Here is a 15,727-nt window from a genome sequence, read left to right as displayed (position 1 = left end):
CAGGATTTTCACCTGATGAGGTGCTGTTTAAAGACTGCTCATTCACACTCACTACCTGTGGAAGAGGTCAGTTGACTGCTCATTCACTCTCACTACCTGGGGAGGTCAGTTGGCTTCTGAGAGATAACTGAAATTTATGACCAGTAATTTCTGTTATTTTGCATGTGTGTGGGACACTAGGTCCTTCACTTGGGAGAGGTTCCTATGTATTAATTAGCAGCCAGAAAGGCTGATTTGTTTATGTTTTATTTATTTTGATGCTGGTGAATAAAACTAGCTGAGGCTATTTGATCCAAGACTCTGGACTGGTGTAATATATTTGGGCTGATGCATGCGAAGTGCAGCCATCTAACCCCAGGAGACAGTACCCCTAAGCTGTTCTTGCAACAATAATAAGCCTATACATTCCAATAGATGTTAACTATAGGAGCAAATCGAGGTGAAGAGTGTTACATGGATTATACCTGCTACATGATTTCATTATTTCTCAACCTCCACTTATATGCAAGGCCAGTAGAATCTCTCTATGGCTAGTTCCCAAGTACCTTCAGAATGAGCTTGTGATGCTTGGAGGGTAAGACCAACTGTCTGTGGGCCTCACCATTATTCCTTGTGGTTTCTCGACAAAGCAACCCTTTTTGGACCTCCAAGGAATTATGTTGGCAAGCCAGCAGCTTTGCATCTTCTATCTTCAATGCACACCCACTGGCATCCAAACCTCTCTACAAAATCTATCTCAACACCTAACTTGATGGTGCTGGACCTCCTGCTGGTCTTTCACTAACAGCTTGTGAATTAGCAGCTGCAGGTACTCCATACTCCATATACAAGTGGGTCATCCTGCAATATCTCAATGACAGAGCCGTACCCATGTGGGTCATCCTGCAATAGCTCAATGACAGAGCCGTACCCATGTGGGTCATCCTGCAATAGCTCAATGACAGAGCCGTACCCATGTGGGTTATCCTGCAAATAGCTCAATGGCAGAGCCACCCCCTTAAGAGGTGCATATCAGGGTGGGTAACTGCATCAACCTTGGCTGTGTGATTCCTTTCCGGCTAACAATGTGTCATCAATATTTTACTGAAAGCTGACACTTTTCTAATAACTGCTCTACTTGTCAGTCTAATTTAACAAAGCTTGAATGTCTCAAAGTAGATTGCAAATTACATGGTGATTAAAATGTGATACACACAACAATAAACTAGATTGTTGAGTCCTTATTGCTGGAGAGGCAAATACAGGTACAGCTAGCACACCGGTAATTAAAAAGGTAAGAGTAATAGATTTTGATAGTGTCGTTCCAAAGCACAAGAGGTTTATTTTACAAATAAAAATAAAGTATAAAAGTACTGCCACTATAGTGCACAAATGCAGCTAATACAAGCATTAAACTTCTATCTAGAATGCTCTGTCACCAACAGCACTGTCTGATAATTTATACAGGAATACAATAAGGGGTGCAACTCACAATTGTGACATCATTGATTGATACTGTACATGCAGAAGTGGCAGTTTACTATTATAAAATCATACATAAATACTGTACAGATGATTCATTGGTTATAAGATATAACAGAGCAAGAATTGAAAGCTTTCCTGCTGGGACAATTGCAGCTTTGGATTAATGGCGGTAATAGGATGGGCTTCTACTCTTGTCTGGTAAACCTCAGTATTTGAGTCACGCGGTTGTGTGTTAATGCCCCTCAAACTAGTTGTGTCATCCAGTGTTGGTACTACTTCCTAACTGCTATATTGCCCTTGGCCACTATATGGTACTGCAGCTTATCAAGTCAAAATATATACTCAGACGTTTCACCAGATTCCTGAAATGTAGCCCTTTATAGGGCAAATACACTGCATCTCGTAGTAACCCATAAACATCTTCTAAAGCCTCCATGTGGACAGTAGTGTGTTTGTTGCTCCAAAGGGCTCATAGCACAATCACCATCTCTGGGCAGCCTCCACACACTGCCATTATTCTAGATACTGCATGGCATTGTCCCTTCATGACTCATATCCAGCTCTCCTGAAGGAGTGGACTTTAACCCCGTGATGGTACACAGTTGTTTGTGAGCTTCCTTACTCAGTCTTGCCTAGTTGGTCCATGAACTTATTCATGGCAATCAAAAACAAGGCACTCTGGCTGGGACTGTGCCCCTTGACAGACCTGATAGATGCAGCACCCCCACTAAGGTTAGAGAGCACCACCCTATTGGTACATTTAGTTGGAGTGTTCAGTACTTGGAGGGTTGAAGTTTCCACTTATGAGATCCCTGACCATGTCATGTTCCACTGATGTCCACACTCCCTTCTACTTGTCATGACAAGGAAAAAAATTTCTTCTGCACACCACTCTCCATCTCCAGCAGGAGTGCTTAGGTGTCTCCTTTCCACGCTTGTCTCTAAACAATAACCTTCTTGACTCTATTATTATCATACGTCTTCTAAAGAACTTGGACTATATTGTCAATTGGCATGTCGTCCAGCCCTCCCTGCATCACACAATACTTAACTTAACAGTGATAGGTCTGTTTTCACATGAGTACAGGGCCTTCTCAGCTATCAGCTATGGTGCTGTGCATTCACCTGAATCTACTCTTGGTCCTTGTGGTCTTAGTTCTTCATGATACCTACAAGATAAAACAAACTTTACAAGATGTGATTCTGTTTGTCTCAGAAGCTCAGAATCACATATTTATTAAAGAGAGCACTGTATAGAAGTATGGTAAAGTTATCAATCAAAATATCTGGTAGTTTGACAGCTGAAATGGGGTAAAAGAAACATATGTGAAGTTTAATGTTATTAGACTTTTTTGATGAGCAGTAACATCATGCAGGTTCTAGGGCGTATACCTGTGGCTATTAGATACAGTCAGTGTAAACCCACCTTGACTGATTATTGAGTCTATCTGAATAGTATCCAGCATACTTGTCCCTGTTCCTTTGTGCATTTGACCTGGCCTCCATTGGACTAATGTTTGATCCCTGCCCGCCATACTGCTCAGGCTATTCATTTTGACCATTGCTTGTTACAGTGAGCACTGCTTCAGCTTTCAATGAGGTCTATTACCATCAGTGCATTGTTGGTGCTAGCTTGCTTTTTGCTCTGGAACCCATAGCTGACTGACTCTACTGCTGAAGCAACTGTATTAATGACCTCATTGTTGCTAAAGAAAAATGGTTTGTTCCTGGCACTGGCGATTAATCATCTGTACCGTGGTATTGCCACTGGGGTGTTCTTACGATAACTGCAATTTAAAGTAAATCCATAAATGTGTATGCATGAAGATATGTGTAAAGCACATCAAGATACACTTTAAGCATAGGAATATTGGAGGAGACACCAGTGATCATTATCAACTTGATGATGAATGTTTTAGTTGTATAAAATAAATTTAAAAAAATAAAATAAATGACGTCCTCCTCCTAAAAAATGTTCCCGCGCACCAGTGCTCATAGCCTAGTCTGGTAGCAGCAATTGTGCGGGAGGGGGACTGCAAACATCACGGGGTCCCCTGCAAAAGCCGTTACTACCACTGGGCTACGGCTGATGACACTATAGTATGGGAAACCCACAGCAGGCCACGTCCCCTAAAAAAAACAGCCTCGTGCAGAAAGCACTAGGGCTCCACCCAACTCCCCTGCTGGTGGGATAATAAATAGTTTAAAAATAGATTTAAGCATTTTTTTCCCTGGTGCACTACTGTTCCTAGCAAGCCCTGACAGTGTTAAACTAAGTTAGCGCTTGTAAAACTACACCCGCTTTTACCCATTTATGTACCACCTAAATCCAGGGGGATCCTCTTCTTTCTTCCAGCTTGTAATCCTATGGGAAAAAAATTAAAAGCCTTATAAAATGAACATTTGCTCCTTGAAGAGCTGCGATGTGAATGACATGTTGGGCAGCCTGTTGGCTACTAATCAGAACATGACAAAGCCACCTCTGTATTGGCTATTAGTGGTTACACCACACGTGGGGCATAACCTCCCTGCATTGAAAACATAAGACTGGTGTCCATTTCTGAGCATTGCATGCAATCAAAATTGCATGCTAAAATTCCTTGTTTAGGTCTGCTATTTATTAGCCAATTATTAAATCTTGTAGTACATAAATCACTATTAATAGCAGTCATCTGTTGTACTTGACTTTATAAAAAATGTGGAAGTCTTCTGTCTCTAGTAAGCAAGGTTTCCTTATATTTAGTCCTTTATATAAAGGTTTTCTTATGCTTATATTAGTTTTTGCTGCCCTAGAGATGTAGAATTGCTTTTTTTCATAGTTAGAACATTTTCTCAACATCTTCCCTTACAACCTAGCTCAAGACCACTTCATGTATGTGAGCAGTTCTATTTTTTTCACAGTATCCTGCTTAGGCATGTTAAATGGCTGTTTTGATTTTCTCAAATGACAATTTGCACGGTATCAATCAACATGTAGAACAGAGTTATTTTCTACGAATAGAAACAGGCTTTTTCCATTCTAGGAATCATTAAAAGAAGCCAATTTTAGAATTTTTAAATGGGAGTAAACATCATATCTACACGATAGCATTCTGATAGACTAGTTCATACATTTTCCTCAATGTGATACCATACATCGTTTTGTGAACCTTACAGAATTGGGTCTTGTCCTTCCTTTTACATTCTACATTTATTTTGCAGGAATTTCCAGGCAAAACTGAGATTTATGTTCAATAATGATCCATGCAAAAGCTTATGTATTTTGTAAATAGAGTCAAATGATAAAAACAATTCCCAAGAAGATCCAACTGCACTGGGTAAAACATCTAAAATCAGTAATTACTCTACCCCAGTTCTCCATCTAAAGGAGCATGCTGGGTGGTGCTCCTGTGAAACCCATCAGTCTCATTCATAGTTGATGAGGTTGAAAAAAAAATAAAAATAAATAAAAGATACCAGTCCATCAAGTTCAACCAATTTAGGATCTCCTGCGATCCCTCGCTTATATTTGAAATTGATACAGATGAAGCAACCGCCAATCTGTTTCAATCGAGTAAAATCCCCCCAGACCCAATATTGCAGTCCTATTTCTCCCTGATTCCACTACTATCCTTCATTTTAATAAACGGTCGTATCCCTGGATACACTTTTCCGCTAAAAATGTGTCTAACCCTTTCTTAAACATATCTATTGAACCTGCCATCACAACCTTCCCTGGCAATGAATTCCATATCTTGACTGCCCTTACTGTAAAGAACCCCTTTGACCCTTAATGTATTTGTACATAGTAATCATATCCCTTCTTAGACGCCTCTTTTCTAAAGTAAACATGCCTAAACTTCTCTCATAACTTAATGACTCCATATCATTCATCAATTTTGTTGCCCTTCTCTAAACCCTTTCTAGTTCCAAAATTTATTTTTTATAGAGTGGTACCCAGAACTGTACTCCATATTCAAGATGATTTATATAGTGACAAAATTACACTGTCTTCCCTTGCATCTATGTTCCTTTTATGCATGCCAATACTTTATTGGGCCTTGCAGCTGCTGCTTGACATTGAGCATTATTGCTAAGTCTATGTCTATGAGCACTCCCAAAACCTTTTCCATTATAAATTCCCTTAAATGTATCCCATTTAATTTATAGATTTCATGCTTGTTTTTGATCCCTAAGTGCATAACCTTACATTTATCTATGTTAAAAATCAACTGCCATTTGGCCGTGTATATATATATATATATATATATATATATATATATATATATTTATTTATTATCGTCGTTCATTGATAAAGGTGTCAGAAAGAGCAGTGGCACCGTACAATAGGGAAGTAGAGCATATGACAAGATGTAGAAAGTAGCAGGCAAGTCAGTGGACTTTTTACAAGCTTATAAATCATACTGTGCATAACAAGTGTAAAAACAAGTGTCATAATACAAGCAGGAACAGGTGGAACAGCAGGAAGCAAAGTGTTTGAGAGTAATTAAGAATTTCATAGAAGGAAAGTAAAATTTTGTTTGTTACCTGGAAATAATTGTGCAGAATGTGTAACCACTTTTAAACAGCCAGCAAGTAATCTTCCCTCCTAAAACGAAAGTAGCAACACATTTAATCTAAAATACACCCATAAAGTCATATAATGTAGGCACAAGCAATGAGGAGTGCGTATTCGCCTCTGAAGCAGCGAGCTGGCGACAGTCATGATCATCAGTGCATGTAATTGCACCAGCACCGATATGTAATACAGGTCCTGACAGTCGGATCTGTGACTTTGTGCGGGTCTGCCTCATTTGCAATTCCAGAAACACTTCCTTACTGTACTCAGACTGCTCCTTTCCTTCCGTGTTCCAACTCTCCAAGAGTAAGAAGGAACAAGTGTCAGATGCAACCAAATCTGCATACGCAGTGCAAATTTGCGTATTTTACTCAAAAAGAAAAGGGCATACGGCCAACTGAGCATGAGCGTCGATGTGTTGATTATCTAAGATGTTGTACAGCACTGGGTAGCATACCTCCCAATTTGCAAGTCTCTGACAGCGGGACAGGGGGCATGATCACGTCATGATGGGGGCGTGACCACACCCCTAGAGGACTGCCTAGTGCTGTAAAACAATAGCTAATAAGCAGCCTATCTCCTTTCCCCCAACATTCCTCCCCGCAGGACAAACAGGGACAGGACAGCAGGACAGAGCCCTAAATTCGGGACTGTCCCGTTGAAATCGGGAGAGTTGGGAGGTATGGAGTAGTAATTATGCATGTTGTGATTCCATGGTAGGACGTCTGTAGAGACAGGGTGATTATAAGGGCTGCTTTGATCCAAAACCGGTTTCTGTCGTCGTGTTTAAATTAAAAAAAAAAAATAGAATTGGTTAATGATAAATGACAATGAAACATGTAATGAAATGTAGGAGAAAGATTATTGAAAGTTGTAAGGATGAGGTAGCAAAATAAAAAAAGCGAAAAAAAAAGCAGTAGACAGTAGAGAGTGTATAGTAAGCATATGGTTCATATATAATTGAGAGAGGGGTGGATGGTCGATTAGTGAAACAGGGGTATGCGACTGTTGAGTGAATAAATAAGGTGAGAGTAATGCAAGAGTAAGGATATTAGAATATTTCAGGGAATAGAGTTAATAGGAGTAACAAAAAAATTGTATACTAAGACAGTTTTAATAAGCAATAACTAATCAAAATAAAAATACAGGTACAAGTACAAAATGAAAGATAAATAATAACATAGTAACAAACTAGTGTGGTAGTGCTAATTATACTCAAATGCATTTCGACAACACATGACATTTTGCTGTCATTTATTATTTTATTCTAACTTTTTATTCAACCACCACAATCAGAAACCAGGAACCAGTTCCCATCACTTTACCCCAGGTGAGATCCAGAACAGAGGATCAGAGCAAATTACAGCCCACTGCAGACATCTGATCACAACATGCACAAATCAAATCGAGCACGGTAACAATAAATCTGAATACTGCATACTTGCTCCCAATGTTCTATGAAATAATTGTCTAAACTAAATCACTGGCGCACTGCACAGGGTTAATTATTAGAATAGCTTACTTAAAAAGATACCCAATGGCAATAACAATATGAACAAATGTGTAAATGCACTTATCAAATTCTGGCTACTGATGCTGCTGTCAAGGCTGTGTAGCCTTAAATAGTGAACAAAAATAAATAGCAATAGACTGCACAGAGACTAGGCAGATCAACACGATGCTAAAAAGTAAACATGTTATTAATAATTAGCAATGTGACTTTGATATCACATCAATATTTATCAAAAAATTACATCCATATAATAATACAATAAAAATGTTTTCTTTCTAAATCCAATGCCTGTAATAACATATGATAATAGATATCTATATAGTCAATAAATATAGCCCAAATGTTTAATATCCCATTAGGGTTTTGTTGCATATAGTCCAGATGACAGTCTTGTACTAACTCCAATATAATAGGTTACTCACAATTAAAACATGGGCTGTTAATCTGTGACTATTTCCAACACTCAGAAAAGATCACTTGAGTTCTACAATGTGTCCACAAGAGGGAGCTTCAAGAAAATTGTATAAAATGCATAGCAGGGAAGTTTTCCCAAAAAACACACCTGGGATAAACCTTTATTCCAGACCAAATAAAGACACGGACACAAAATTAAAGTTGGAATGAATGACGGTATTTATTTATTTTTAAACTAATAGGACTGTAAGGCGGACGAGAGCAGGGCAGTCAGGAACGCAAAACCAATACGGTGGAAAGGTCAGACCATAATACCACCAACCCAGGATCATACCTTATCTATTGGCCGGTGCTAAGGTCAAGTCCAACGGCAAGACTACACCCCCTATGAACTCCGCCAGTATAAACCATACAAAACTGGCCCAAAGGTCCTACTAACAAAACGGACCAACCATGGTATGACACCATAACCGCAGGGGGGTAGTGACCTATGACAAGATCACCCAAGCACCATATGCACAGTTACAGACTGCACTGTTCTCCTACCACGCCGCATGAAATTATACATGCGGCCCACCAACTTCAGCCCTAACTACTCCCCTTAAACGCCAAAAAAGCTGGTCAATAAACAAACGAACACCATCATCAGACAAATGAACACCGTCAAATCTATATAAAAAGGGGGACTCTACTTTCAACAAAGGATGCTTTATAACCGAACCACCCACAGAACGAAAAATTTTACTGACCACCTGATTTATTTTCCGTACCGCCGCCCCAATGTTAATGGCGGGCATATCAGATCTCCAATGCCTACGAGGAACAATATAAGACCAGCATAATTTAATATTAGGCCATCTGTTTGAAATAGCATACGTGTCCTCCCGAATTCTAAAGATTAACTCCAGGGTCTTAATTTGCCCCACATCGTTGCCACCAGCGTGGACCACTAAAACGTCCGGCACACCAAATAATAAAATTTCCTCTGACAGGAGAGGGAGAAAATTGTCCCATTTTAAACCACGTTTACTTATCTATCTAATGTAAACATTATCCGCTAACCAATGACAATTACGAGATAACGGATGTCTGCTAGCCCAGAAAATGTAGGAGTGACCCAACACCCAAACGGAAATCATAGAGGAATTGGATCCTAAAACGAGATAATAAAAGGAGGAGGATAAGCAATAAAGCACGAGCAACTAACTAAGCAGAGAAGAAACACCATTAACATATTTGCATAAACTAAAGAACCATGAACTGAAGTTAAATTCCACAACTATAAAAAACACCTATTTATAACTAGGAGGTAGGGAGTGAGGTGAATGCTGGGACAAAACATTAATTCCAACCTTAAACCTAAAAGAACGAAAGGAAAAGCAGCAACCCAGGTGAAGGTGAAAACCTATGAGGAAAAAGCCCCTCAACGCCCCCGCAAATAGCGGCGAGCAGCCTAGCGCCCTGGGTTCATTAGCTTAGAGGAGAAAAGAGGTAGAGAAGAGCTGCTTAGAGGGAAAAAACACATGTTATACATCAGGACGAATATACGATTTATAACAGTCAGACTTCCATCTTCCTAGCCTTTGTATGAAAGTTACTGAAGCCCCACTCGCTGCGGCCGCTGTGGCCGCCCCTACCCGAAATGAATGCGTCCCGAATTCTGATGAATTTAAACCAAGAGCATTTAAAGTGTTGCACATAACTGCATGAAATTGAAATTTGGTGAGGGGGGAGAGATCTTCATGCACTAGCCAAACCTCTGATCCATGTGGCCTAATGCTGGAGAAATATTTACAAATTTTAACAGGACATATACTTTGATCCTGTATTTTACTAAGCGTGAACCAATGGCCAATCCCTGCCTGATCTGTTTTTGATCGCCTAATTTTCACTTGAATGCTGTCGTCCGACAACACCACATGTTTACCTAATAATGTAGCATCTGTCCTGCTTTTGGATTGTGCAACTAACTCACTAACTCGCATGGCGCCATGAAAAGCTAAGGAGAATGCAGCCGCATTCAGGGAAGCTTCGAAATGGTCCGATGTAATATCCGGAAAAGTAAAAATCATACGGGACAATAAAATGGGATCTATGGGCTTTCTCCTATCCTTGGGGGTGGGGTGGAGCCTAGACCAGCCTTTTAACGCTTTACTTATTAGAAATGATTTAGTGGGATCAGGTACACTTTGTAACTTGCCCATGAACGATATACCTGCCAGCATAGCTGTCATAGATGTTCTACTAAGGCCCTCCTGGTAACACCCCCACATGAAGTCTATCATACCGTTAGAATCCCCCGAGGAACGATCGGGACCGGATAACAGAAAAACCTCCCATCGTTTCCAGGCTGCCCGATAAGCCTTCCACGTACTTGGTGCTAGAGAGGCCTCTGCTAAGAATCTTAAACCGGACCGACCATCTGATAAACATAAAATGGACAAGATGTACCCACGGGGTCAGCACTGGGAGCGAACGATCTAAAGCACTCCCACTCAAAACGGGACAGAGAATCAGCAATACAGTTGTCTATACCAGGTACATGTTTGGCGCGAAAAGCACGAAGCACCAGAATGCGTAGCAAATTTATTGCCGGCTTAGAGGAAGCGCTCTGACGGTTAATCGCCTGCACCACGCCCAAATTGTCACACCAAAAGGAAACATTACGCCCTGACAGCTGAGAGGCCCACAATTCCAGCGCTACAATTATGGGAAAGAGCTCCAATACCAATAAATTCTTTGTAAGCCCCCCGTCTATCCTCGATTGTGGCCATGAAGCAGCGCACCACCGACCTTGGAAGAAAGCACCAAAGCCTTTAGCGCCTGAGGCATCTGTGAATAGGTCTAACTCTAATGTGGAAATGGGAGGTGAAGGCCAAATCCTGGAACCGTTGAACTTCTGAAGGAATGTCACCCATATTGATAAATCTTCCCTTATCTCGTCACTCAGAGCTATTAAAGCATGGGGTCTGGTTCTGCCTGCTGTGGCCAACTGCAGTTTCCTGCAGAAGATTCTACCCATGGGTATAACTCTACATGCAAAATTGAAGGATCCTAGTAACGCTTGAACTTGTTTAAGAGTACGACAAGGAGAGGCCAGAGTACCGGATATCAAACTCTCCATTTTAGCTATTTTGTCAGCTGGCAAGCGACAGCAGCCCGCCTCAGAGTCTATTTCTATCCCTAGGAACCACAAGCAAGATGATGGGCCTTCTGTCTTATCCCTGGCTACTGGTACCCCCATTACCAAGAAAAGAGCCTGAGCCGCATATAGCATATCAGAGCACACTGAAGAGCCAGCCGGGCCTACGAATAGAAAATCATCCAGGTAATGAGCGATGCCCTCGTGCCTTGTGCCCGCCTGGATCGCCCAGTGAAGAAAGGAACTAAATGCTTCAAAGTATGCACATGACAAGGAGCACCCCATGGGAAGGCATCTGTCAATAAAATATTTATCTTTAATTTTAAACCCCATGTACCGGAACGATTCCGGGTGTAGGGGAAGTAGTCTGAAAGCCGACTCGATATCTAATTTGGCCATAAGAGCCCCTGTTCCAAACCTTCGAATAAGCATTAAAGCCTCTTCGAATGACCGGTAAACCACTGAACTTATGTCCTGATCTATGGCATCGTTAACGGACTTGCCTGCAGGACATGTGACATGTGCTGAATAAGCCTAAATTTACCCAGTACTTTTTTTAGGGACTATACCTACTGGGGATATGACTAAATCTGCCAGGGGGGGGGGGGGGGGGGGGAATCAAATGGGCCAATCATGCGGCCTAGGCTTATCTCACCACAAATTTTTTCGTCTAGGATATCGGGGAATAAGTATGCTGATTTTAAGTTCCTAGAGGCCCTAGCACTAACTGATGTGTTGATAGGGAGCCTAAATCCGTGGCGAAAGCCTTCGCTTAAGAAGGAAGGCTGCTCCGTATTTGGGTACAGTCTAAGCCATCTTTCCAGTGCGTCATTACATATGGGGGATGGGGCTTTACTGAGCGTTGTTATCATTGCCACGGTTTCTGGAGAGGCCGGGGGCACTCCTTGGACACTCTCTGGCTGCGTGGCTACCGCGGCAGTAGGAGCAGATATGCTTGTATCTGCAAGATTCACCCCTGCCGCATGCTCCATTGTTGAAGGCGAAGCATCTGTTTTTTGCAAACTGGGGAGCTCGACGTCTTCCCCCTTGCGGAAACCGATTCCACTGTGCCCCTGAACTGAAGGCTAAACTAGCCCGGTTTAGTTGCATCCAGATCTCGACATCCTTAACGCCCAAGTGCATGTCTACCCGACCTTCTACTCTCTCTCTAAACAATTCGTTGTATTTGCGCCACGTCCCTGGGCAGTCATTAATAAACATCTCGTTTATCATATGCAAATACTTCCAGACCTCCTCAGTGGCTTGAGGTCTCGTGTCAATATAGCACGCCGCGAAGGAGCAATAACCTGACAGCCAGTTAGAGAAGGTTTTGTATGCGTCCTCACCTATCCCCCCTTTCCCTCGGGCCGATTCTAGCTCTTTCTTGCTAGCCTTAGTGATCTCGAACATGTCTACAAACCAACCTTTCTTAATCCTATCTCTAATACAGGGGCGAATGCCTGCTAAAAGAGCGGTGTTCTCACAGAGCACCATGGGGTTTTTACTCAATGATGTCTTCACCACAGGCCCTCGTCTATCTCCTTTCGATGCTGACCTACTGAAGTGAGTATTAAGGATCTTAATCAACTTCCGGGGACCCTCCCCCGATGAAGAGGGGGAGTCCTCGTCAATGGATGACATAGGAGGGCTATGTGTAAGTGCGAGAGATAAACCAACATTAGACAACTCACCGCCCGCACCCGCAGCCGACTGCCGACCGGATCCTGCCGCCCCAGATGGCCCCGGGACCGACGAAGTCTCCATCGCACCCTGTTGAGATTCCGAAACCGACAACACTCCCAGCGGTATGCCTGCCGACGACGCCTTATTCTCGGATGCGACCTCCATCTGTACCGTGGCTCTAGCTGTGACCCCAGCCGGATTCGGGGGCTGTATCGAAGTTGATACTCCTGGACCTTGGTATTCTGAAAACACAGGCACGTTAACGTGGGAAACAACTTGATGAACACCAGCAGGAGGTAAACCCCAGTGAATGCTTTGACCTGTCCCGACCAAACCCGACGGAGGGGGAAAGTTCCAGGGGGACCCCTGATGACCAGCCGCCAACGCACCTGCAGGGGCGACCGGAACGGATAATAATGAGTATAAGATCCCGTCGGAACGGGGTAAGGAGGGGAAGGGGAAAAAGAACTACCCGGGACAGCCACACCCCCAGCCGGGGGATAAGGTAAATTCCAGCCCTCCCCACCCCCCAGCCTGTTGAGGCTGATACTCGGCTGCACGCCCCTCAGAAGACTACTGACAGGGTCCACCGGGATGGGAGGGAGAACTAAAGGGGGACCTAAAGGGGGACCCCCGCCCCTGACCTGGGACAGAGACGTGGAGGGGGGGGGGGGGGAAGGGGCCAAGAGCAAATGAGGGAGGGGGGCAGCTACGGAAGAATACAAGTTTACACCCCCCACATGAACATCAGCGCCCCCGAACAGGGGCCCGCAGAGACGAAGGGATCCCCGCCTGCTGTGTCCGCTACGGGGAAACAGAGGGAAGAGCTCTTTCCCAAAAAGACCGCCCCCTGACTCCTAGAGAGCCCTGATGTCCGGGTCAACTCCGCCCTCCCCCCTGGGACCAGGGGGTCCCGAATGATAGGGCCTAACCCCCTATATGGAGAAGGGGCCTCCCGCTGGGATACTGATGCCTCAGATATGCCCCCAGACGAGACACCCGCTCCCTCCCAGCTCCGGAAGATACCAGGGCCCTGAGGGTTAATGGAAGGAGGAGGGGGGGTCCTGCTGCCTGCCCATGTCCCCCTGCGCTATCCCGCTACACCTGTTAATAACACTGGCCCCCTTAACAGCTGCGGGGGCTGCCTTAGTGCCCCCCCGCAGAAAGCATTGCCCGCCGCCCGCTGGAAGGAGACCTGTTCAGTCTGGGTCTGGATGGAAAAGCGCTGCGAGTCCCCCTAGCGGCCACACTGCTGGGAATAGGGGACAGCGCTGTCTCCACGTGGGCTGCCGCCGGGGAAGAGAGGGACTGGGCTGTGGGGACTGCGTCCCTATACCTGGCTGGGGCACTCCTCACCCTGCTAGGACGAGACATAGCTGTCAGCTACACAAAGGAGGAAGAGACAAACGTAGAGAGAAGGGGAGAAGGAGGGGGGGAGGGGGGAGACAAGACACGGAGCCCCGCGCTGCAGAGAGAGAGGGAAAGAAGGAGAGATTGAAGGGAAGAATGAGGAGGAAAGGAGGTAAAATAAAAAGAATAAAATAAAAAGACAGAACCACAAGGTGAAATAAAGGAGAGAAAAAGGGGGACACAGCACACAGAAATACAAAAGAAATCTGGAAACCAGTACTCAGCCTAGCTCTCAGGAATCCGGAAGCAGGAAGGGCAGAAGCCTCTGCACACTGACTTATAACTGTGTATAAGTCCCAACCCCTTCCTGCACTCATTGGCTGAAACTTACAGGAATCCACAGATAATAGGTTCTTTGGTAAGTACTCACCTGCATGATTTTAACTGTGTTTAGTTTGAGGGACACACTTCTCTTAGATGCAATCATATTATATGTAGATTTTACTGCAGTCCAGAAATCCGTGGCTGTCAATTTAGACTCCGTTCAATAATGCCCATAAAATATGATTACCACGACTCAGCATAGTGAGCATCGGGCTACCAGTAAGAAGAATGGAAAAAGGGACCGTTGTTGATAGGATCCACAAGCTGACCACATGAAGTGAAGGTTCACAGCACAGCATACATCCGGACAGAATCAAGGTAATTTTCTGCGACTCCAAATCACACTGTTCCACTCCCCTTTGTGCTGGGACACACTGGCCACCAAGTAAATAGTAAGTGATCTTTCCAATGTTTGTTTTTACTGCTTACTGACGCGTTTCCTTGCCCTCAGGCAACTTCTTCAGAGAAACAGTTTGTAGCAGTCTATTGTAGCTATTGTCAATACTCCTCATCATGAAGAGGTTTATATAGCCATCTAATTGAATAATTGCAAACATGTGCTGCTCACAAGTATCTGGCATCAGGCTTGCTAACTGAATACAGCAACATACAAAATAAAAATCATATGAATAATATAAATAATATAAATTACATCTCTTAACAGTCATTTGTAATTATCACATAGTAAAAAACAAATGTAATAAAAACTTTATAGCATTGTGTTGATAAATTTATTATCACATTCCAAAAGCAATGTGTAGTTCATAATTTAATATCAATGCAGGTCTCCTCTACTTGACACAGGCGCGAGCTGGGAGATTTCAGCCCGGGGGGGGGCGCACAGGCGGCCGCATCACGCGTCATTATGACGCGGCCGCATCGCGTGTCATGTGATGCGGCCGCCTGTGCACTGCCGCCGACAATATTAACAAATTATTGCATCCATGTGGGGGGAGACGGCCAGTCCGAACAGCCGTTAGACTGAGTGGCCCGGGTGCCCGCTGCCCCCCGGTCCAGCCCGTCCCTGACTTGATAATTATTTATACTCATTTAATTCAAATAAAAATCAAAGAATTATTCTATGAGACTACTGAAAGTCCATATATACATAAGTCAATTTAAAAAATCTAACCCCCATCAACAACATTGAGGGCAACCCACAATTGATTTACATTATGTAAAACTACATGTTGTATATTTAATCTTTCATTAATTTCAT

The 15,727-nt window shown here is 43.4% G+C and overlaps 2 protein-coding genes across 2 annotated transcripts in view; one reads left to right on the top strand and one right to left on the bottom strand.

Annotated features, from left to right (window-relative positions):
* MREG (melanoregulin) overlaps positions 1 to 15,727 on the top strand; it is a 72,724-nt gene that overhangs the window by 9,637 nt on the left and 47,360 nt on the right. The gene's annotated exons all lie outside the window — the stretch shown is intronic.
* On the bottom strand, positions 1,205 to 14,560 carry LOC142098075 (uncharacterized). Its single transcript, XM_075180544.1, has 5 exons — positions 14,555 to 14,560; positions 12,783 to 13,418; positions 5,992 to 6,052; positions 3,785 to 3,829; positions 1,205 to 2,633 (listed from the first exon to the last, which is right to left on the bottom strand). The coding sequence occupies exons 1-5, from the start codon at positions 14,558 to 14,560 to the stop codon at positions 2,617 to 2,619; spliced, it is 765 nt and encodes a 254-aa protein (XP_075036645.1). The 3' UTR covers positions 1,205 to 2,616.

Source organism: Mixophyes fleayi, chromosome 7 (assembly GCF_038048845.1).
Source record: "Mixophyes fleayi isolate aMixFle1 chromosome 7, aMixFle1.hap1, whole genome shotgun sequence".
NCBI classification, from domain to species: domain Eukaryota; kingdom Metazoa; phylum Chordata; class Amphibia; order Anura; family Limnodynastidae; genus Mixophyes; species Mixophyes fleayi.
The sequence above is the reverse complement of the archived record's forward strand: the minus strand, read 5'-3'. Positions and strand labels throughout refer to the sequence as shown.